Source organism: Aspergillus fischeri, genomic scaffold (genome assembly GCF_000149645.3).
Source record: "Aspergillus fischeri NRRL 181 1099437636249 genomic scaffold, whole genome shotgun sequence".
NCBI classification, from domain to species: Eukaryota; Fungi; Ascomycota; class Eurotiomycetes; order Eurotiales; family Aspergillaceae; genus Aspergillus; species Aspergillus fischeri.
This window is the reverse complement of record NW_001509770.1, coordinates 3,894,039-3,917,022: the sequence shown is the minus strand read 5'-3', so window position 1 is coordinate 3,917,022 and position 22,984 is coordinate 3,894,039. Positions and strand designations below refer to the sequence as shown.

General features: G+C 49.2%; 7 protein-coding genes across 7 annotated transcripts; 1 reads left to right on the top strand and 6 right to left on the bottom strand.

Annotated features, from left to right (window-relative positions):
- Nucleotides 1-126: 126 nt before the first annotated feature.
- On the bottom strand, nucleotides 127-525 carry NFIA_020950 (TMEM14 family protein; the record flags this gene model as incomplete). The annotated part of the gene is made up of 2 exons (XM_001265283.1): nucleotides 127-471; nucleotides 523-525. The coding sequence occupies 2 exons, from the start codon at nucleotides 523-525 to the stop codon at nucleotides 127-129; spliced, it is 348 nt and encodes a 115-aa protein (XP_001265284.1).
- Nucleotides 526-1,086: 561 nt separating this feature from the next.
- NFIA_020940 (putative MFS transporter) lies at nucleotides 1,087-2,593 on the bottom strand (the record flags this gene model as incomplete). Its single annotated transcript, XM_001265282.1, has 3 exons — nucleotides 1,087-1,607; nucleotides 1,664-2,024; nucleotides 2,081-2,593. 3 exons carry the CDS (start codon nucleotides 2,591-2,593, stop codon nucleotides 1,087-1,089), a joined length of 1,395 nt encoding a protein of 464 aa, XP_001265283.1.
- Nucleotides 2,594-3,875: 1,282 nt separating this feature from the next.
- Nucleotides 3,876-6,333, bottom strand: NFIA_020930 (M28 family metallopeptidase; the record flags this gene model as incomplete). The annotated part of the gene is made up of 3 exons (XM_001265281.1): nucleotides 3,876-3,932; nucleotides 4,005-5,380; nucleotides 5,442-6,333. The coding sequence occupies 3 exons, from the start codon at nucleotides 6,331-6,333 to the stop codon at nucleotides 3,876-3,878; spliced, it is 2,325 nt and encodes a 774-aa protein (XP_001265282.1).
- Nucleotides 6,334-6,897: 564 nt separating this feature from the next.
- NFIA_020920 (RTC4 family protein) lies at nucleotides 6,898-8,521 on the bottom strand (the record flags this gene model as incomplete). Its single annotated transcript, XM_001265280.1, has 2 exons — nucleotides 6,898-7,174; nucleotides 7,242-8,521. The coding sequence occupies 2 exons, from the start codon at nucleotides 8,519-8,521 to the stop codon at nucleotides 6,898-6,900; spliced, it is 1,557 nt and encodes a 518-aa protein (XP_001265281.1).
- An 853-nt stretch (nucleotides 8,522-9,374) lies between these two features.
- On the bottom strand, nucleotides 9,375-12,798 carry NFIA_020910 (TMCO4 family protein; the record flags this gene model as incomplete). The annotated part of the gene is made up of 2 exons (XM_001265279.1): nucleotides 9,375-10,679; nucleotides 10,741-12,798. The coding sequence occupies 2 exons, from the start codon at nucleotides 12,796-12,798 to the stop codon at nucleotides 9,375-9,377; spliced, it is 3,363 nt and encodes a 1,120-aa protein (XP_001265280.1).
- A 4,458-nt stretch (nucleotides 12,799-17,256) lies between these two features.
- Nucleotides 17,257-19,633, bottom strand: NFIA_020900 (C6 zinc finger domain protein; the record flags this gene model as incomplete). Its single annotated transcript, XM_001265278.1, has 3 exons — nucleotides 17,257-18,191; nucleotides 18,250-18,527; nucleotides 18,603-19,633. 3 exons carry the CDS (start codon nucleotides 19,631-19,633, stop codon nucleotides 17,257-17,259), a joined length of 2,244 nt encoding a protein of 747 aa, XP_001265279.1.
- A 2,557-nt stretch (nucleotides 19,634-22,190) lies between these two features.
- NFIA_020890 (uncharacterized protein) lies at nucleotides 22,191-22,743 on the top strand (the record flags this gene model as incomplete). Its single annotated transcript, XM_001265277.1, has 2 exons — nucleotides 22,191-22,221; nucleotides 22,436-22,743. 2 exons carry the CDS (start codon nucleotides 22,191-22,193, stop codon nucleotides 22,741-22,743), a joined length of 339 nt encoding a protein of 112 aa, XP_001265278.1.
- Nucleotides 22,744-22,984: the final 241 nt, after the last annotated feature.

Genomic DNA, 22,984 nt, shown 5'->3' with positions numbered 1-22,984 from the left:
GATGCTTTGGACTCAAAAATGACATTCCTTATCAATCAATACTCTCTCTCAAATGATTGTCTTGCTCCGCCATTCGTAAAGTAAGAGTCCCGTAGCATAAGGTACACTACACTGTGCATCCCCACCTCAAACCCTCGAAGCCCTCTTCTCCCGAAACGCCAACCCAAAAACCACAAGCCCATACGTCGCCAGAACACTCAGCGCAAGAGGCACGGGCTTCCCCCTCGTCTTGATAACGCGGGGCACGGAACTACCCCCCAACACCGCCGACGCCAACAACCCGATCTCCTCGCCGTAGGGCTGTCCGTCGCGCAAACGCAGGAAACTGTACAGATATAGCGCGCCGACTGAGAGACCCGCCGCGATGGAGGGGATGGAGCCCGTACGCGTGTAGCCGATGATTCCGCCCACCGAGGTGAGGAGGGACAGTGCGGCGGCGGAGTTCGTGGGACTGGGGAGGGAGGATTGCGACTGTTTGCTGTTAGCTGCTGCTGCTTAGTATGTTGGCAGTAGGGTGCGTACCATGTTGATGGTTGGGCCTGGGGTGGACTGATTAGTGCAGGATTTGGATAGATGAATCCGTTAGGATGTCAGTCGACGGAGGTACCGTACATCAAGTTGGTGATAGATGGAGAAGAGCTTAGCTGGACAGTGACATCGGAATTGGTGGTGTCATTGGTGGGGAACAGTACGGAGTACGGATGTGGATCATGCCGAGCGGGTGGCCGTATTACTAATAAAAATAGAGTCGAGCTTCTAGCTATGGTCAGGCCACCCTTGTGGACAGGGGACAGATGGCGTAAAGAGAGTGATATTCCTAGTCCTATTTGATAGATGGCATAAATCATATATATGCGTACAATCATCGCCCACGAGCTTTTAGAACGTAAATCATAACAAACCATGAATCTTGATATCGTAATTGCAAGTGAACGCCTGATGAATGGTGGAACGCGGATTTGAAAGTGGTCTAATGCTGTGCTCGCAACGTATTCGGTGGTAGGTCATTACTCATTCAAGTCGAGTCGTTCGTGCGCTTGATATGTCGGAGTGAAGATGACAAAGGTGCAGTGAGAAGTCAACAGTTCAATCCTCCGCAGCCTCCGATTCCGACTCTTGGCCGCCTTGAAAGCCATCTGTTTCCTCTACCCAAAAGACAGGCACCGCACTCAAGGCAGCAAAGAAAGCCAGAAGCCACCAAGGGAGGATGACGTAGCCCTGGTTAACGCCATAGGAAAACGCCGCACCGATAAGTGCAGGTCCCGCTGCTCTTCCGAGTGCACTGACACTCGTGCCGACGCCATTCAGAGTCCCCAACACGCTGAGACTGGCCGCGGAGTTAGTCAGGAGGATCGTGCAGCAGGGAAAGCTGAAGATGCTGCATATCAGCTTGCTGAGCATGAGCATGAACACAACAAAACTCCGAATCGATGCTGGTACGAGTGCAGTGAAGGGTGTCAGGAGGTAGACGACAGGGGAGGCGACGGAAATGACTTTGATGCAGTTGAGAACACCAAATCGCTTGGCCGCTACTGGGAAGATGAAGAACTGAACGAACATGCCGATAATACCGATCAAGGTGTAGTATATGCCAATTGTTTGGGAGTCTATGCAGAAATTGTCAAGACAGAGGCTTGAGAAAGAGAGAGAGAGAGATACTTACCGACGCCGAACCCGCCGATAAATTTGAACGGCAACCGCACCTCGGGATTCCCGTCCAATCTCTGGATCGGCGTATGCAGGAAAACTGGAAGCAGGGAGTCAAACGCCATGTTATGCATCGCCATCATGGCATAGGCGAGAAGAACCAATGTGGATTGCGGAGAAAAGACCTCCTTCCAGCTCGGTCGTTTAGCAGCCGTGCTCTTTGTGAACCGGTGCTTTCCCAGCAGCGCAGTCCTTTCGTCATCCTCCTGCGTCTCGGAGTAGGACATCTCCTTTCTGCGAGAGCTGCAGGAGCCTGTCAACATCTGACCCAGCCGCAAGCCTACATCGCGGTGATGCTTCTTGGCAGCCAGAGTTTCCTGTCCGCCATTAGCACGTATACTCACTAACTTCCTGTAACTTGAGTCGCACTTACATGCAAAAAGAGCCACCCCGTCGTAATCCCAATAACGAACAGAAAAGCCGACGCCAGGTTAGGCAACAGAAACGGATAGGCCTTGAAAAACCTCCAATTCCCGAAAGTCCCCGGATGCTTCTCCGCCGGGCGCGCCAGGGCACCGCCAAAGGCCGGCCCAAAGATACTCCCAATGGTCCAAACCAGCGGCATAATGCTGAATGCACGCGGCTGCAACTCCTTCTCTGGAACCATCTCCGCTACCATGGTGCGGATGATCCCGACGTTCCCGTTCATGAGGCCCAGCAGCGCACGGGAAGCGACTAGCATTGCCAAAGACTTTGACAGGCCGAACATAAGCGAGAAAATCATGGTGAAGGTCAAGCCGCACAGGATGATGGGTTTGCGACCGACGCTGTCCGAGACTGTTCCCCAGGTCACAGCCATGGCGGCCTGGCAGCTGGCTGACGCCGCCGAGGTGATTCCGACCCATTTCGCAACTTCGTTTTTGGGGACGCCAATGTCCTCGATCATTTCGGGCTGCGGGTGAACGGTGGTTAGCTGGGTTGCGGCGACTCATCAGGCGGGCAGTGTGCATACGAGATATGGTAAGGCGGAAGTGAAAACAACTGTTTAGCAAGGGGAAAGAGTTCAGTATAGGCCGAAGTCCGAGATCGGTCTATGAATTGAGAGACTTGTATCCTAATGTTGCACTCGTGAGTGAGCTTGGACGTACCTGGCTCAGCAAATCTACATATTGCTGGTTCAAGAAGTCAGTTTGCGAATAGCATACTTATTTCTAGTTTGACAATACTTACATAGAATCAGCAGCTGCCGCACTGGCAGTCTGGGAGATTTCTCGTGCATCTGGAAGTTGTGATAGAATCCTGGTCAACAGCCTAGGAAGCAGGACTATCGGCTATTATACAGATCGACAAGAGGCAAGTAACCGAGGGAAAGCGAGCCTTGCGTCAAAGTCATGGAAAAGAAGTAACCCGGGGTCTATCAATAGTTGAAGATACTGAACCAGTCAAGCACAAGAGAGAAGAGAATCAAAGAAACAGAACTGGAGCAGGAAAAAAGCAACGGTCGAGTCTGTGCACTGCACTGCTTTGAGTCTCTAGTTCGGGTCGATTATTGTCGAAGGCCTCACTTTTTTACCCTTTGTCAGCATCACGAGTGGGGAAATGCGGATCCTACAAAAATCAGAGTCGAATGAGATGCAATTTTGCTTCTGAAGGACAGACTTCTAGTCGGCCTAGCCCGCTGCACCGCTGATGGATGGATGCATTGGATCCCCACAGCGCATACGGAGTGTGGAGTAGACTACGGAGGAGTAGCGGTTGATAACGAAGAACAATAATGATAAATCCATCGGCGATTCGGAGTTTGACCGCTTGTGACTGCGCCTTCAAATGCATGCACCAGGTCAGTTGCTCCTCGATTATGACTCAATTATTCTACTGTCGATCGGCGAGAACTCCATGATAGGTCCTGCTGTGGATTTGCCAGAGTCACAGTGACATGCGGAATCTTTTCCGGTCTGTGCTTATGTCGCATATACGTGGGCTTTGGATTAAAAAATAGCATAGACATGAATTTAGGGGTTATTCAACACAATTCTCGGATAAGATATGGCCAAGCATTTTATAGAAAATTAACAATTCTTATATGAATCCTTGGCTGATAGGTTTGTCCAAGGCTGAAAACCCCAGCGGAAGTTGTGCACAACATTTTAGATCACTCGACCCGCCTGTAAACGTGAAAAAAAGTGTCACAATCTCTATACGGAGTATAGCAACCGGAATTTCAAAACTCATTGCAGCAGGTCCGTGGCATCTTCGATTCGCTCACGGATAATATCCCGCCATTTCTGTACGTCATAGCGTTAGCAAAAACGAACGAGCAAGATGGTGCAAAAAGTGCGAAAAGTGAGATGACTAACCTCTGCATTTTCCAAATCTCCTGCCTCCAGACTTTCCACCAGTCCAGGATATGTCGCGCCAGCGTATCCAGTCCAGATACCAGGCGCAAACACTACGTGCTTGTACCAATTTCTCCCGTCCAAGCCAGGCTGGTACAGGAACTTGCGCTCAATGGCCTTGTACTTGTCATTGACCCCCCGGATCAAGAAGTACAGTCTCACCTTCTTCCACCAGAGCCACCATGGAAGATTCTCGTCCAACTGCGAGGTCAGCTCTGCGGCTTCGGCGTCGAATTTCGCAGCGACTTTCTGAAGCCGTGCGATTGCTTTGTCCAGTGGCCCAAAGTTGAACGATGAATGACCAGGTAGCCGCTCCGCCGCCGGCCGAATCTTATCCAAGTATGTGCTGAGGCCCATAGCATAGTCCGTAGCGTTAAAGGCAAGCACAGGAGTCTCCACCAGTTTAGCCGCAGCCAGAGCCCAAATCTTAGTGCATGCTTCGTGGTACAGCCAATCAGGGTCACCGAATCGATCCATCCAGTCGAAACTATCGTAGTTCGAGTGATAGTGATATACAGGGTCCTTGGGACCACGGTTGAAACCCAGATCGTAACTGGGGATGCCTGCAAAATCCTGGAACGCAGTGAAGTCGCTACCACTTCCCATGGTACCAATTCGGCCATCCCAGGTATCCCGCACTGTCTGGCCTTCCACTGTCTGGTTGGGAGACTGGACCAATCCGGTCACCTCGTAGATGACATTGTTGAGAAGCGGACTAGCCGTGGGGCGCAAGTTGGTCCCGGCCGCGGCGACATCAACATTAAGGTAAGCAACCGTAGTCTTCGACAACCACGGAAGCATCTCCTCAACCCACTCAGTAGACCCAAGCAATCCGTACTCTTCGCCATCCCAGCTAGCAAAAACAATAGTGCGCAGTGGCTTCCATCCTGCCTTCAGAGCCTCACCGAAACTGCGAATGACTTCGTTGAGCACAGCGGATCCACTGTTCGGATCCCCGGCTCCACCGGCAATCCAGGCGTCACGATGATTGCCCAGGATCACGACTTCATCCGGAATAGCCCCCTTGATGGTACCAATGACATTCCATAGCGGAGTCGTGATATACTCCTGCTCATTGTACAGGTTGATGACAACATCATCTGGAGACGGCCCAATGTTATATTCTACACCCTTCGATCCGAGCTTCCCACCTTGCCACCATTTGTTGAAATCAGATGCCTTCGGACCATGTCCATTGAGCGCTTTTAGGAAAGGGAGCACTTCCTGATAGGAGACGGGTAGGGAAGGAATAGACGGGATTGAGTTATGGGGATCTTGTCTTTCGCAGCCGGGCTTGGACGGATAACCGGGAGTCGTGGGATCACCGGGAGCAATGCCTTACCGCAGAATGATCAGTATCAGTTAAGGCTTGAGGACCGAAGGTGAAAGAAGACATACTTAAAAATTGCGCACTTCCTCTCTGCACGGCGCTGGGGTTCCGAGCAGGTCCCTCAGGGTACGGTTTGTGGCCATTGTCCTCCGTGATATCTCCATCTTCTTGGGGATCATCATACAATATCACGCCGACCATACCCAACTCCTGTGCCCGCTTCACTTTCAGCCCACGAAAGATGCGACCATACTTTGCAATAGCAATTTTGCCCGCCAAACTGACATTGGCATCGACAAGGTCCTGGTAATCATTGTACGTCCCGAAATTGACATAGACGAAAGGAGCGGTAACGTTCCCGCTGGCAGAGTAACCGTGGAAAGTAGGCACGCGATCGAGAAGACCGCTCGTGTGATCCTCTTCAAGGACGTCCTCTTCAAGAGAAGCTTCAAAGGTGACATCGGTTTTATCGCCGTTCTTCTTCAGCAGAGCCAGACGATGATCTACAGGATAGTTGAGGTAGACATCATAAGCGACGATTTCCGTGTCCACCACACCGAACTCTTGCCACTTCTCACGGGTCCAGAGGGCTTGGCTGAGGTTTTTGCCTGCTAGGTGCGGACCTGCCGTGTAATAACTGCTCCATTCACGGGCCTTAGCGGCTGACGGTGTGCTCTGAAGAACAGCCTGCAGCTGCTCATACGTGAGGCCGGGACTGTTGGGCCATGACGGGTATGGGAACGGGTTGGCGCCGGGGAGATACGACCAGAGAGAGCCGTGCTCGCGGGGCAGGATGGAAAACGGAATTAAGAACAGAATCAGTCCAATAAAAAGAATCAGGATCAAGGAGAAGCTGCATGCCCGTCGCAAGGTATGATGGGGGTATCGATATCGCTGCGGAGCGACGTTAACGACAAGGAGCGGAGTAGTCTCTGAGGGAGCCATGGCTTTCTCCCTCATCTTGTGACTGAGAGCTCAAAAGTTCATGTACAGCAGTTGTAGAAATCAGAAAGTGTTCGACGTACAGTACCATTAGTTTAAGAAGGTGCCATGGCAGTTTGGTAGAGGCATGAGTCGATCCTCGCAAGATGAGGGGGGAAGAGAGGAGTTACAAATCAGGAGTGGGTACCTCTCCGCTTGAGCTATCCACATGTAATTGTGGGTCCGAACTGCTCTACTCTTATCAGTGGATTTGGAGAGCTTATCGACCTTCCTAAACAAACCGACCTTCCTAAACAAGGACAGATAATAACAAGAGGCGTCAAAGTGACACCATTTCTTTGGCTCATGTAACATCGTCAAACCCTCAAAAGGGGCCATCCGTATGCTCGTTCCAGCCGAGAATCACACTAAGAATACATCTCAACATGAGCCGCCCTCTCGCACACTGATACCCTTCGATATGCTATTCGTCACAAACAACAAGCAAGAGCAACAATGGTATCAAGCCGAAAAATCTTTTTATATACAGTCGTTAATAAGTATGCGAAATGAGAAGATCGATATGGCGTGGGTATTATGCCTTTAGACAATGATAGCATCAGCATTCTCGGATTCAACCGGGATCGGGACCACATCGTTGGGGGCGAAGTTCAGCTTCTCGCCAATTTCAATGCTCTCTCGTAGGATTTGTCGTGCCGAGTCAACATCCACTCCCATATCTTCTTTGACAAGCCTGACGGCCAGTTCAGGTACGAGGACTGCCTGAGCATAGATAACAGGTCCAGCTATCTTGACGATGTGGTCCTCAGCTGCCAAACGGCGGAGTTTGCGGGAGAAACGCGCCGTAAGAGCTTGTAGCCTGTCAAGAGAGTCGGTTAATAACAGGACAGCGCTTGAAGGAGAGGAGGGAAACTAGGAGACTGTACATTTTGTTGGCCCCTCGAGTCCCGTAATAACCGCAACAGATCGTCTCTAGGGCGTCTCCAGCGAGTGTCAGGCGGAAGTTTTTTGCCTTTCCCGATTTCAACATAGTATCAAGAACATTTCTGTAGTATGAGTTGCCTTCAGGTACTATGATACTGTCCAGATCGTCGAAATGACACTTGATGCGCTCATCGAAAGTATCCCAATCAATGTCTGGATAGCCTCTCTCTTTCCATTCTTTCTCCGCCGTCTCCTTTTGATGCGACTCGCAGAATTGCTGTTGCTCGCGAATCCGCTGTTTTGGTTGCGTCCGAAACTTCCTCAGAGCGTCTGAATCGACAGCCTTCTTGCACCAGGGACACAACGACGGTTTCAACTCCGCATTTTCTGAGTCGTCCGTGTCAGAGAGCAAGACATCCTCCATCTGCGAGAATTCTTCCAGCAAGTTTTCTGGCACTGAACTGAGCGACGTGCCACTTGAACAGTCGTCGTCAGAATCAAAGAAGTGGGATATTTGTGCGGATGATGCGAATCCAGAGGAGCTAGATATCGTATCGTTAGGGAGGGAAGCGGGGACAATAAACTCGGGCTTCGTGCGATTTCCAGACGATGAAGGTAGAAGGTCGTCGATATCTGGCGGGACCATAAAGCTTGGAGCCCTGTCAACAGCTTTCTTTTTGGATTTCGTTTTGGTTTTCTGTGAGCTGCGACCCGTTTTTGACTCTGAAGCGCTGGAGGAAGGTGATGATTTTGACTGAGAGGGAACGGTCGTAGAGCCTTGCGCCTTCCAAAAAGAGCCATCGCTTTTCTTTCCAGCGTAACCTTGTTTGCGCTTCTTCTGACTTTGTGACCAGCCAAATACATAATCTTCCTTCTCGGCATCGGTCTGAGCTCTGTTGGCCATTTCATCGGCATTCCTCTTGCGGCTGAACGTAGGAGACTCGGAACCGCGTAAGTCTTTCTTCCCACGTTGTGGCCTCCTCCTTTCCCCTACTGCGCTGTCAAAATCCTCAAAACCGGGCGGAATCTCATTCTCTTGGACCTCAAGAGAACTGACCGGAGAACTGGCGGGTTCAGCAGTTATGTCCTCATTGTCCACTATCCGCTCATCCCAATTTGCCTCGAAACTCTCGTCATCCTGGGTGCTTTCTTCCTTCGCTGAATCCTCAGCTCTCTTTCCAGGTCGCTTGGCATTTGGGTGAAGAGACCGCCCTGAGTAATTATTCTTGGTCAAATATACCTTCGAGAAGCTCGAATTCGGTTTAGATGTAGGAGTGACCATGTTGATAGTCAGGTCGGAATTGCGCAATAGGAGCTAGAAGACAAAATACAGCCACTCGTAAAGCCACCTGCGCTTCAACAGCAGCAAGGTTGTCCACGTCAATGTAGAGACTCAGGTATACAGCGACGGTTATTGCGTCCAGCGCGCTGGTGCCACCCGCCGCATGAACCCCGCAGAGGTTCTCCAGTTAAAAAAAGGACTTATTTGAAATGGTCAAATTATTGCTCAGTTTCCAGCCTCTTTGTATTTGGGACGAAGAATCTGCAGCAATAGAGAGAGGAAGGCAGATAATCCGACCGTCGTATTGAAATTGGGAACGGGAGCGGAACGCGTCCATGTCGTGACACGCTTAAGATCTGTTATCGCGGAGCTTTCTCCACTTTGCCCGATCCGTTGGCGATTGAGGAGAAGCAACGTACAATATGAGCACAATTCACAGTATACTTCAGCCTAAGAGCAAGCTACCGAAACGATCAGAATCCAAGCCTAATGGTGATGTGAAAACAGTGACGATCACATGTTTAGTCTAAATATACAAAGTAACAGATCGTAGACTAAGCCACGGTGCTATACGCTAACTTCCAGCAAGTAATATGAGTGGTCTGACAGTTTTCGATACAGTCGATGTCATTGAACGAAGTCTTTATCGAGTCTTTGAAAAGAAGGAGGCTGACATAATTAACAGACATGAGGAAGCAGCAAATGCAAAACCAGAATATAATGATCACACGGCATTCACTCGTTATTTCATCAGTCGTTACGTAGAGGAGCTGATGAAAATGGAACAAGCGAGGGAAGCTCTATACACACTCGCAGGAGTACTATATAAGCCCGTACGAAACCAAGTGATGAATCACTCGAAGGTCATCGAGATCTCACCCTCTTCGCCATGGCCGAAGTCGTGGTCAGCCCAGGCATTGGGCTCAAGAGCCATAGCGCCAAGCGCGCTGGCACCGACACTAGTCGGCATCGTCACAGAGGATCGTAAAGCTGGTCTCGTCGGACATGAATCGTAAGCAGCTGGTTCAAAAGAAGAATGAGAACGTTGCGGAGGGTTATCGTAAGAAGTATCAAAAGCCATATGGATCTGCTCCTGATGGGGTGGTGGAGATTGCGTCTTTTGAGGGGCCGAGTGGCCCGGGGAATTTTCAATGGGTGTCTGAGGAACGGATGGGGTAGCGTGCCCGTCTTTGGAAGCTCTATGCTCCGACGGTGTAGCAGCAGCCGGTGATTGAGTTGACGGTGAATTGAGATCTAGCTTCATGGGTGGGAGCGTAGACTCCAGCTGCTTGACCTCAATCATCTCTGAGGCGAGTTCTGCCCTGATCGCATCGATATCGAAGAGGACGGTTCCGGTTCCGTTGCTGTCAGTGGATTCTCGCGGAAACGAGTCACTGCGTTTCACATCATATGTTTCCCATCCCTTTTTCTCAGCTAACTTGCCGCGCTTGAACAGTCCAAACCGCTTCTTCTCAGGTTGAGCTTCTGCGGCTTTACGAGCCTCATCAATTTCGCGGATTAGCTCTCGTTGCCGCTCGCCATGATTCTCCGGGTCGGCGTCTTCGATTTCAGCAAACTCCTCGCTGAGAACTTCCCACCCGACTTCCTTGAGTAGCCGTGGAATAGCGGCACGATAGTCCATGTGGCCATTGACTAGGTTAGTGACATCAAAGTTCTCCAGGCCAGGAATCCCTTCTACCGGAGCAATACCAGCCACACGCATAATACCGCCGCTTGTGGCCCGGAAGAGGTATCCCAGAATCCAGTCATTGGAAGAGTACCCGTTCACAAACCGGCCAGAGACAACGCTGCGTGCCTTGATGAATTCGTCCTTGTTTGCCACGAGTGGAGCCCCGAAAAGGTAGACATTTTGAACCAAGCCGCTAGCGCCCTTGTCTGCGAGCTCTTTCAGACACGAGAATATGACTCTTGCCCCAAGCGAGAAACCTAGTAGAGTGACAGGTCTCTTGCCCAGATTATGATCCATCAACGAGTCTGCCAAAATCAGCCCTGCCGCGTTGGCACGAGCTAGGGAGACATTCCAGGGATTATCAATCAAGTATGACAACTTAGTGAGAACAAGAGGTAGCTGCAGGGATGCCATTAAAGCCATGAGGACAGTGCTTCCTAAGACCTGTTGCAGACCCTGAGTCAAAGCCTATAGGTTATAGAGTCAGCTCCATGACAGCAAAAGCCACACCAAGTCAGGAGACGCTTACCTCTGTGGCTAGAATGTTGATGGTGGCACCCATACTTTGAAGCATCTCCGGCTCCCATAGGACTGAATAAATGTCGCCCATAATAGGATCAACTGTACTGAATGGCAATCGAACATCATCGACTTTGCCAGTCATCCAGCCTGAAATCGCAACAATCAAGTTGACCCTCTTGTTGTTGTGGAGAGGACGATACTCAAAAGTCCGAACTGCCCCAGTGCGTCTGTGTGAAGCCCTTAAGCCGATAGTACTTCCCGTCAAGGTAGCGCCAGAAGCGATCAAGGCTGTCCCACCAGCTCCCCCTAAGAAAGCGCTAGTCCCAGAAATTCCGACAGTTGTGAAGCCCGCTGCAAGGCCAGCGCCGATGACCGGGGCCAGCAAACCAGCGGAGAGGCCGATGATCAACCCTCCTCCAACAGTGGCCAGACCCATGACCATATATTTCCGTTTCAGCGCCATCTTGCGACGCTTCTCCATGTGTCCAGACTCATCCCAAGTCTCTTTCTCCGCGGCTTCTTGCATCTCGAGAGCATCAATGACACGCTTTTCAAAGCGGGCAATTTGCAGCCAGGACACTTCCATAGACTGGCCGACCCTTTCCAGTAAGGATCGGGATCGGGCATCGTACGCCGAATCCGAGATAAGAACGAGAAATAGGTCGCAAAGGACCGTCCAACGAAGGTCAATATCAATCTTCGCTGAAGTAGGCATCTGTGACGGGGTCCGCACTTCCGGTAAGTCGTCATCTTCGTGAGTTTCGTAAGGTGGAGGGGAAGTCGATTCGGAAGTAAGCTCAGATTCGGTGGATAAGCTTGCCCGGCTGTTCCCCTTCAAGCCGCGAGACGCACTCGAAGACAGGGATGCCTTTGGAGAGTCGAGCTCCTCCGCCATTGGATTTTTGACCCGAGCATTTTGCATCAATGGTCGAACAAGATCCGCAGGCTGAACGCCGTGCTCAGCCAATTGTTCAATCATGATTTGCTCCGCAGGATCGATCTCCATGTGAGTATAAATCCTTCCCATGACCGTCTGACCCCATTTCCTCATGGCGTCGGCCGCTTTCTGTTTCGCCTTGCGAGAAGCCTTAGTCGTTGGTAGCTTTTCCAAGTCCTGGGTCATCTGGTAAATCACCAGCCGCGTCACTCCCACATAAGCGATTCTTTGACTCTCAGTCAGAAGATCTTTTGTAGCCTGTAGTTGGCTGAGCGGGTCGCGCAGCTCTTCTCCTTCTACTCCTACAGAGTTGCCGGCGGCTTCCTTGAAGAGATAGCTTGTGTCCTGATCCAAACTTGTCGCAGACTGCGCGTCTTCGTCGAGTTGTACTCGAGTGTATCCCTTTCCAGCGCCACCCAGGCCCTGATATACTGCGTCGTCGCCCTCTTCTTTGGCGCCACGAGCAATCAATCGCCCATAATCGTCGTAGACATCGAATTCGCCCAGGGCGGGCATTTCTTTCCATTCGCCGTCGCTTTCATCATCGCTTTCCGAATTGACTGCTTTGTTTTCGCTCAGTCGCTGGTGCGACCATTCCGACGGCTTGAGGCTCGAATGCCTCTTATGTGTTGGAGATGACTGATGGACAGAATCGTGGATATCTAAGCTAGAGTAGGCCGGCGGGGGAGTGCTTTGCCTGTCGTTCTCAGATGAAAGATCATGGGAGGCGGCGCGCTTATCGTTCTCTGAGGTGGTGGTCTCACTCTTAGGCGACGGTAACCGTGTCTCTTTAACATCGTGAAACCTTTCGTCCTCCTCGGGCGGTTCGTCTTCTAACTGGCATGCAGCCTTGGACCGGACTGGGATCGGAAGCCCGAAGTCATCTAACTCTTCTGCTACATCCGCATCCGCTTTGTTATCTCCCAGGGTTGGGCTCACTCCAGGATTCTTCCCTTCCGGCGTCTTCACTTCCGCTTCTCCATTCCTTCTGTCGTCCGTCTGATCAATATTCGGAAGAGTAGCTGCAGCGGATGACTGCGTAACCCCCGAAGCTTGAGAACCAGATTGCGGAGGGTCAGCGGAAGAGTCGACAGAATGGTCAATGGCGGTTCTTGAGGGTGAGGTCATTCTTCATGGATGTTTCGTGCTAAAGCGGTCTCGCCGGTTTCCTAGACTCGCCGAAGGTGAAGCCTCCTGTGTATTCCAACTCGAACCACGCAGTATCACCCATCCGTGCAAGAGGAGCATTCAATGCTGACAATCATTGGAGGTCGAAAAGGTCGTGTGAACAGGGAGGGACGTTCAAGGCCACGAGACCTAAGCTATTGAGGGGGCGGGAAGGTCTCAATAACAAAAGCTCTGACCTAAAAGCGAAATTAGGCAGCAGCAACAAGGGAGGGAGGAAATCAAAATCTCACACTCTTACTCCTCTCCCTGCTGTTCTGTTGTGGAGACGAACGATTGCGGAATTGTGTTAAGAGACCGACTGCGACCAGGGGGTAGTGGTTCCGTTATGGGGTGATCCGAATGTGGCAATTGGAGTGCTCATTGGAAAGTCACATCACGTGTCCATTCCAAAGCCCTCAATGCCTTCAAAATTCAAGCCTCAATAAACTCCAAATTATCCATGGCAGCAGCAGAACCCATACTGCTAAAATCAATGTAAGCCATGCTTATCAAATAGAGGGACTATATCACCTGAGATCAATCTGTGAGCAAGACTAAGAAAGAAGAGTATATCTATGGATGGCAAAGTTAGTAACTTAGTATGTCTTACTTAATGTTGAGACCTCTTCTGAATTAATGATTCTTGAAGATGAAGTTTACTATAGCTATTATACTTTACTCATACCATAAAATCTCCCTTTACATACCTCATGAATGCAGTTAATAAAGACATTAATATATAGCTGCTTAAGAAGTTAAGTGTAAAGGTATCTAATAATAGCCATATACAGATCATGCTCAGGCACCCAGGCATTACATTCTGTTAATTCCTATTTTAGAAATGGATACTAATGACCGACCTCTCCCTATCTAACTAGAAGCTATCTGATTATACTCAAGTATAGCACAAGGCATAAGACGGTTATTATAGATAACTTCTATGCCAGAGTATTAACCACACTAGATCTCATCTAAATATCATACATGACTATAAAGTGAACAGAGACGCTGTCTTAATGGGATAATAACTAGATTATCAAATTAGTTATCTCCTTTATCCCTAAAGAAACTGTAAGAACTTCTTAATGCAGATGCCCCCAATATTATCTAAAATAAAGGGCCTTAGATGGAAGCACACCTCAGAGCCTAGGTTGTATATTAAGATTATCAAGGCTAAGGAGATGTATATATATATTAGCTCTGCCACTTTGATCTGTGGTGGCTTAAATAAGAGTTAATATAACTATGAAAAGCCAGTCTGTCCAGATGAAAAGTCTTATTATAGAAGACTTATGCTCCATGAGAACAGAGTTAAAAAGTTTATAAGATTTAGTACACTTTTTCCAATGCCATGGTCATCCAATCTCTGAAGTGCAAATATGGAGTTTACTAGCAAAGTATGTCTCCTAGCAGAGGCAATCACGAGTATGCTTGGGGCATATAAGAGTGGAGTACCATGTATCCTGGAGGATGCATGCCCATACGGGACACCCTTGGCTGTATTTGAATGGAAGGGGGCATGCTCGCATTCGTCCCTCCTTGAGCCTCAAAGGGCCCCGGAAGCAGAAATGGCCCATGAGGAATGGCACAAGCTGGAGGAGAAAAGGAAGGGGAAGAAAAGGGAATATGCGCGAGAATACGGGCGAGAATACCGCGAGGAAATCAAGGCGAACAAACCGGCGAACAACGCGGCAAACCGAATCAAAGATATAGAGAGACTGAGGAAACAGTGAGCCGCCATGAGTCCATGACATATACAACGGCTAGAAGTGTGGTTCACACCAGGGTTAGTAACGCAAAGAGGGCATATCAAAAGGAAAAAACGCCTGAGGCCAAACTTAACCTTTGCGATTGCGGAAGTAGTACGATACAAGTTCTGTCAGAAAAATGGACGCAGACCTCGGCGGATTCCTTCAGCAGAATTCGTCGAATTAGCTGCATCATTTGAGAAATTCTCTTTTGACTTCTCGGACATAACAGACACCGAACAGAAAGACACGGGCCTGAAAGAAAGGAAAGTGCAAAGTACTAAGAGAGAATTACAGGAGGCACTGAACCTGCAAGACGACCATGAATGGATTGAATGCCTGCGATCTGACATGGTTAAACCATGGTGGGTAGATGCGAAGGGAAGATGTAGATGGGTGGACCGTGAATGTGAAGGGAGGATGAGGCTGTATATATAATCATGCTTAATACTTTTAATGAGCAGAGTGAACAGAGTCAAGGTCAGTGAAGGTGATGTCTCTGCTATTTACAGCAAACGATACGAGTGAACTGAGATAATAGTAAGAGAATAATAATATCTTCATATTATTCTTAACCATAAACTCGCCTTACCTTTCTTTTAGATTAAGACCTACTACTATAGATTATGGTTATATGTATTAATATAGTTCTCTTGTCAGTATTGAAAACTTCAACAGAGGAGATTGAGGAATCCTTCATCGGATACGCCATCTTTAAAAAGCATCTTACAGGCAGAAAATATTACTCTCCATCATTTTCCCTCTGGAAAAAAGTCAACAGCTCAATTCTCTTCACAATATGAGACATCTGTCTGCCCATCAACTGATACTGGAGGCTCATGCTTTCTCCATCCTGGGAGCATACTGCTGCCGCAGATACGCAGATATGTTTCACAGCCTGACATGCAAGTGCAAGAGATGATTATTATTCTAAGAAGGCCGCTAGTAGGTAGAAACTACTGCTGAGGTCCTTTTGAACCCCTACCCATCGCTGCAGACTATGCAAGTTGTTGCCTCCCTGCTGTGTTGACCCTACTGTCAGTATCCCTACTAGCTGGATATCGTTGTCTACGCACCTTTATGGCTGAGGGCTTTGATATATGACACAGTTATTCGTCGAAGTTCAACTACCAGAACATCAAATTCCAAGTATCCGGTCATACATCGAAACAAGGTTGAATAATTGAGCACAAGAACGCCACGCAACCAAGCCAACTACCCCGAATAGCTAGTCACCTAACCCCAGCAGGATCCCTTGTCTTATCCACCCTGATACAGCATCAATCAGCAACTGCTCAACCACATGCCCCAATCAATCTCGCACCAGCAAAGCCGAAAGATCAGGAAGTGAACTCACATCCTTCCCGTAGGAGGAACATCAACCGCCACTTTGGTCGTGCTACCCTTATCAAACACCGCCTCAGAGGGATATTTGCTCTTGTCAAACTGTGCGCCAGTCGTGTTCTGGTCAGGGTCATTGAGGGCCTCGTTGATGCTATCGTTCTGGCGCCTGGCTTTGTCTAGGAGAGCCTCTGGGGACGAGCCCGCTTAGTGGTTGTCCTTGGATATAGGAGGGGGAACTCACGCGTAGAGGGTTCTTTGCGGGATAGATCAGACATATTTGGTCTCTTCGTGTAATACTCAGCGTATTTGTGCGATGCTTACATTAGTACCTCTCGAGAAATATATGTAGACTACATTATCGACATCTTTGGCATCGTGATCAGAGAGCGGCGAAAGGCAGTGAGGGTTTACGCCATTACACGTCATAAGAGAAAATCAGATAGCAAGAATACAACTTATGCAGTAATCATGAATCAATTGATCAAAGTATATCTAATCAGATCAGTGCATTTGCCTTCGACTGCTATTTTCATCCTGCTATGCTAATTCGCACTGCTGGCCGTAATTGGAACGGACTACGGAGTAAGAGAGCAGGGTATACAACAAACTCTCACCTAACAACCACTATGCCTCTAATATATTCTGCAAAGGCCTTGTCTACTTCGGAATCGAATATAATGCCGGAGTCGGCCTCTGGAGATATATGGAAGAAATTAGCCCACCAATCTGGATGCTCTGACATCTTCAATGGCACCCACAGGGCCCCTAAGGATCTAAGCGAGGGGCGCTATACTCCAAAGACGGCACTATTCCAAAGTCCGAAGGGTCTAATTTCGCTTCATCCCCAACAAAGACCAATGACGGCTGGCAGCTCCACGATGTTTGGAATGGGTCTCAATAGTGATTTGCTGATCTCTTACCTCAGATATTCCGGGGTGGGTGTTCCATGACATGCTAAAATCGGATACAACTCCATACCGGAGGTTCCGAGTTCACCGATGCTCCGTGAGGGTCGACTGAGATGGAATAAATTTCCGTACCGAAGTTACGCCTGCGTAGGGTTCTTATTCAATATCTACCTTAGTCTGCCTACGTTTCACTTGTCTTCGTTTCTTCTTTAAAGTGATTGTCTGGATTCCCCTCTACGAGGGTCGGTGGAGTGATGGCTCCGTCATAAATAACTATATGGACAGCCTGGCCTTCTAATGAGATGGCTAACAAGAGGTATGGATGGCGTCGATCAGGACGGCGACGTCAGAATGCCTTTTGACTTGACGAGACACGCACTGCATGGCAGAGTTCAGACCAAAAGAATGCAACCGAATCATCAAAAGCCAGGTAAAGTGGGTGCCCCAAATATACTCCCATCTGGAAGCCAGCCGTCCAATTCCATCCCCGTGCTACGATGTAATGGCGGTTGATTTTGGTTACTCTCCGAAGGTAAGCTTGGCTGCTGTGCCACGTACCCATACTGAGATTGCGGAATGGGCGGCTGATATTGCGGATACTGGTAGCTGACAGATGTGGGCGCATAATTTTGGTCGACATGCCACATTTGGTTCATGGCCACTGGAGCTCCATAGGCACCACCCATGTTGGAATATGGAGGACGTTGCGGGACGCCTGCATCCACGACGAGTGACTCTGTAGAACAGTTTGGGTTCATGGGACAGGGGTGCTGAAGAGTATGGGCTGGCACTTGCATCTGAATCGATTGGCCCGCCTCCATTTGAGACGCAAAGCCACTTTCCCGCTGGGCTTGCCGCTGCTGCAACCGATCATACCAGTTTCGAGCTTTGACGGCCAGAACATAATACCATCGGCTGGGGATCTTGTACGTCTGGCCACCGCTCGCCTCGGTGAGTCTCCTTGCGATTGCGTCCAGGTACATCTCAACCTTGACGGACTCCGGCGTCACAAATTCTCCCAAACCGCCTGATATTACAGTGAAGTATATCTTCAAAAGAGACATCAACGCCACTCCCACACGTGTGTATGTCAAGTTCGGAAGCTTTCGCGTGAGTTCATTGTCGCAACTGAGGAAGAAATTGAGCATCTCGTGAGCTGTATGCATCCACTTGATCGTTATATCTACGCGGATGGCGCTGAGAGGGTTACTAGCGCGTTGATTTCGGCGGTCACCTTCCGGCTTCGGAAGCGTATAATATTCCTGCTTGATCGCATCAGGATCTCGGTAGCCTTCTCCGATTGCCAGTTCATATACGGCAAGGTTGGTGTAATGGTACTCGAAGGTCATTGGCACTGAAGGGGGGCAAGAGTGAGCTAGCTTCTTCCAATACATTGCCGGGAGAAAGTGTACCTGTGAGCATGTCCGCTGGTGTATTCTTCTTCCAATTCAGCATTCGATTGTCAAACCACCTCAATACAGCCTGAACGCGAGATTCTGTCAACGGCGCGGTGGAACTTGTGTCATCGAGGCCGAAGGAAGCCATAGCCTCATCAACGATTCTCTGGAGTTCGAACCAGGTGGCCATATGTCGATCTATGGCATTTGGCGATTTTTCTAGGTGTTTCACACATTCACTCATCCAATCGTTGAACAAGAGCAGATTCGGTCGACGAGTCTTCATTGCGACACTGTTTCAAATGATCAGCAGCTTGCCTCTCCGCCGGGCGCTTTTCGATCCTTACGTAGAAGCCAAATGATAACACTCCAAGATCGCTCTGGCTTGTTCCGCCATCTGTTCGTCATACGCATTCCGCTTGTCTTTCTTCCCGCTTGCTTTTGGAGATACTCTACGCTTAGAGGCCAAACCAATTTCCAAAGCCATGGTAGCTGCAATGTGCGTGTACTGAAAGTGCTGCAATTTCATTGGCGAGTCGGGCGGATAGTAGAAGACCGTCATGAGCACCAATGCCTGGACTAGCTCTAAGGATTTCTCGCCCTGAATGAAGAATCGTTCAGCATAGAGCCGAACGAGTTCTCGATTAAGAACGGCCGCGACGGTTGCATCTACGGCAATAGCGGCAGCGGCAATGATGGAAAGAAAGAGTACGGGCTTAGAATGACGCAGGTGCGATGCGGTAGTCTCAGGAGGCAGCACGACAACGGGAGCGAAGGCCATTAAATCTCTGATGAAGAATGCCACCAGCTCATTGGCGTATTCCAAGGGAATCACACCCCGGTCGATAACGTCATCTCCTATTGGCATTTCAGGGGAGTATCCGCTGAACCCAGGGGTGAAGGAGGGGATGGAGACCGAGCTGCTCTCGACAACGTTGGAATATGAAGACAGTGGAACACCACCATACGACTGGTCCGTATACCTGGTTGATGTTGAGACACTGCTGGGTGCCTCGGGGATTGAAGATAGGTGATCTTTGGATTCGATGCCCGAATCATGTTCCGGTGATTCGCCGTGCTCGCTATCCACGCTTTCTCCACTGCTGTCGTCCGCATGCAAACGGTCCTTCAATAGCGAACGCATCTGCCGCATTTCCCTCTCCAATTGAGCAACTCTGGAATCAGTTCGCTTTCGTGGCCGCCGCCTTTGGGGTGCGACAAAGATACAGACCCTTCCGGTCTTTGTGCACCGCTGGCATTGGTTCGCTGTGGTTGGATCAGGAATACAACGGACTTTGAGGCCTCTGCATGATTCGCAGGAACGATTCAATTGCTGCGACGGGGCGGTTTGCTGCGAATGACCACCATCCGTGGGCATCACCTCGGAGCTAGCTGACATTGTCCCCTGAATTCACCGCCGTGGATGTACCAGAAGGTAGAATTCAAGTCAGACTACCAGAAACTGTAGTGAATGAGAAAACGAGACCACCAGATACAAGAATTGATAGAGGCCGCTGACAATGAGCTCGGGTCAGTCAGGTCGAACCCCATATCTAGACCAATGTATTCGTACTGATAGTGGACAAGCAAGCGTGGCACACAAAACGAACCACACGCAATTCAACTCAATGAGAACGCCTTGATCCTTACGCCAAATATGGCATGACGAAATATGATTTTGGATCTGTATTCGAAGAATGGATCGAGTAAAGAAATTAGTCAGACTCCGGACGTCCCTGAATGCTTCTGTTTCAAGCGCCCAGAAAGAACTTTTGAGTTCAATTCGACGCACAATGACGGAAAAAATCCAATTGGTTGCTTTCTCCGTTCGCAGGTCATCTTGGAGGAGAAATCCTGCCCATTAAGGACGGACCAAAGAGACAGCAAGCCTCAATCATGTGAGTGAGACTTCAGCCACAGGCCTGGAAGTTAGGTAGTTTGGCGAATTCTCCTTTTCTCTGATTTATCAATCTAAATTTGACTAAGGTAGGTATGATGGGTTGGTTACTAGTAACGTGCCCGCTCTGACCGGCATCTCACTTTGGGGTTTGGTGCTGCCGCGCCTGGATGGCTCAGAAGTGGGGATTGCCTAGGCAATCAAGACCTTGAAACTTTTCGAACGTTGGAACTTGATCTGTATCCAACGATCTGAGATTAAGAATAAGCTTCTTGAAAAGTATTAAAAGCGTGATTAAATAAGGGACAGTTGAGATCTGCAGTCCACTTGCTTGCAGGAACCTTCTCAGTTATGCCTATGTAGTTGTAGACTTGCTCTTCTACCTTTGTTATTGAGATGGACACATCCCAAGGTTCTCTCTAAGAACGCATGGAAAAAACGGGCAAGGAAGACCCTTGCCATGCCAAAAACCTGACGAATCAATACTTCTTGTCTCCCCGCAACGGTCAATCTAAACCTTCTATGTGGCCAATCAATAACTTACTAATTTAGACGGGCCCACATCAATGCGATCACCGTATCTAGTAAGTACTCCCCAAAATTCGAATGGACGGATGAGATTATCCCTGCTTGGACGACTTCTCCCCAGGATTCATGATAAACCAATGCATGCTAGTGATTTACGTACTCATTCGCAAGTAAGGGGGCTTAACGATGTCCTTGAATGCATCAGTGTCCCAATGAAACACTTCAGGCCGTATAAAATGTGCAACGGCGGCAATTTCGAACGACCTTTAGGCAGAAACAGAATCTTCTTAACTTTGGATGTGATTGGAGTGTGAGCACAAAGCGTTATTCATCTATTGCAGGAGTTAGAGACTCGACTGCAAGTATCGAAGTTCAGCTTCTCCATGTGGCCATGACAGTGCTTAGGAGCGGGAGCTTCCCGGAGATGGGTTGACGCGTCTGCTTATCTGTGCACCACCAGAACTTCAGACTAAGTAGTCCAAAAGGTTCTCTGTAGCCTTATCAGCGGTTACCAATGTAAATAGTTTGCATACTACGAATGTCGGACGTGTCATGAGAGATGACTGGGATACGGAGACAAGCGTACGAACTCAGGTTGCCGTATGACAGAACTCAGGTTCCGTCTGAGTTTAATTGGAAAATGAACCCGACATGGCTATGTTACTTCATGAAATTCGGGCCTGTCATAGAATTGCCGACCTTTTTATAGAGGTCTATAAAAGATGCCTGTCATTTTGCTTTGAAACTGTGCTGGCAAACATATATTTGATTTCTCTTCCAAAGGTTTTAGTACCAATACTATGCAAGCGGGTGTCAGTGAAGTAGTCCAGACCGTTAGGTCTACCACCGCTACTATCGGAGTAGGCTCCGTGGACGAGCACGAAACGCAAAGTATTGCTACAGGCTTGTGATGAATTGAGGATTACTTATGGAACACCATTAGAGACCTCTTCAGGATCCTAGTGTCTGTGAATTCTCAAGTATCCTGTATCTCGGAAAGGAAGCTGATGTAGGTCAGAGCGACCAAGCAATGACCTTTCGCTTGGATGTTGACATGAAGCTGTTCGGAGCTGTCGCTAAACTGTCATCTGAAGACGATGACAGCCATTCCAACGTGGATCAGCTTGCAGCTGTTCTAGTCCGTATGTGATATTCAGCAGTATTTGTTAGCCTTTGGTGGGCATATTTGATATTTGGCAGCACGTGTCATCAGACTTCTAGCTGCCATGGATGTATTCAAGCAGGTTAACGCTGGACTGTTCCGCTGGCAACAGTCTAGGAGTCGGATTCTTCTTCTGTCAGCTGAAGTTATACACATGTAAGCGCAGTCGCATGGATTAAATCTGGAATAACCTCTGATAATGGTCATAACACGCATTGTCAGATGATTCTTTTCAGATTGCATGACAAATTGAAGGAGAAAGGCTGGAGACCCTCTGCTGAGAGTGATGATGGCCTTTTTCGATTCTTCACGGACACCAGAGTTATGATATTTTGAGCACTCGCTAAGCGCACCATACTACCAAGAACCATGACGCTTTTTGTTCGCCGGTGGGGCCACAGTTAGTTTGAGTTCTTCCCAGTTGAACAGAAATTGCGGGTGCCTGATGTCCTCCTGGTCGACGGAGGCGGTGCCCAGGGAAGAGACCTTATTCAGAGAATGATTTCCCACGCTTCCGGGAAAGCTTGTCCTGCAAGATTTGCCCAATGTCGTCAAAGTAAGTAACCAAAGATCTACATCCGGGAATCCACATCGAAGAGCATGATCTCCCCGAGATCAACCTGCCAAGGGCGCAATGGCATACGGACTGGATGACCGGCCAGACAAGCAAGTCGTGCAGATATTGGCCAAACTCCGCGAAGCTATGACACAGGACTCGCTCCTGCTTATTGACCAGAATCTAGAGTTTGACAGCAACGTGCCCTTGCTGCCTGCGGTGCTCGACCTCAGCATGTTGGTCTCGTTCGCAGCCGCAGAACGGCCAAAGACGCGATTCAGAGCGTTGCTGAACAAAGCAGGTTTTGAATCAGTCAAGGCTAGGATGCCGCCCGGAGCTGTCACAGACAACGTTATTGGAGGCTAGAATTAGGCTAGAGTCAGGCTAAAGGCTTGATTCGCGTCCTTTGCATGATGATTCAATCCTACAAGTAATGTGTGACTGGCGCACCAGCCACAGAGAAACACAAAAAGCCCCCCAGCGGTGGAATTGTTCTCTTGTGATGGTCAGAAAGCTCTTTTTGTGGCTTAATCTCGGTTGTCTGGATCTTTTCTCCTTTCAAATTAGTTGTGGACCTGGTGATGCCTTGTGCTCCACAGGCACAGGC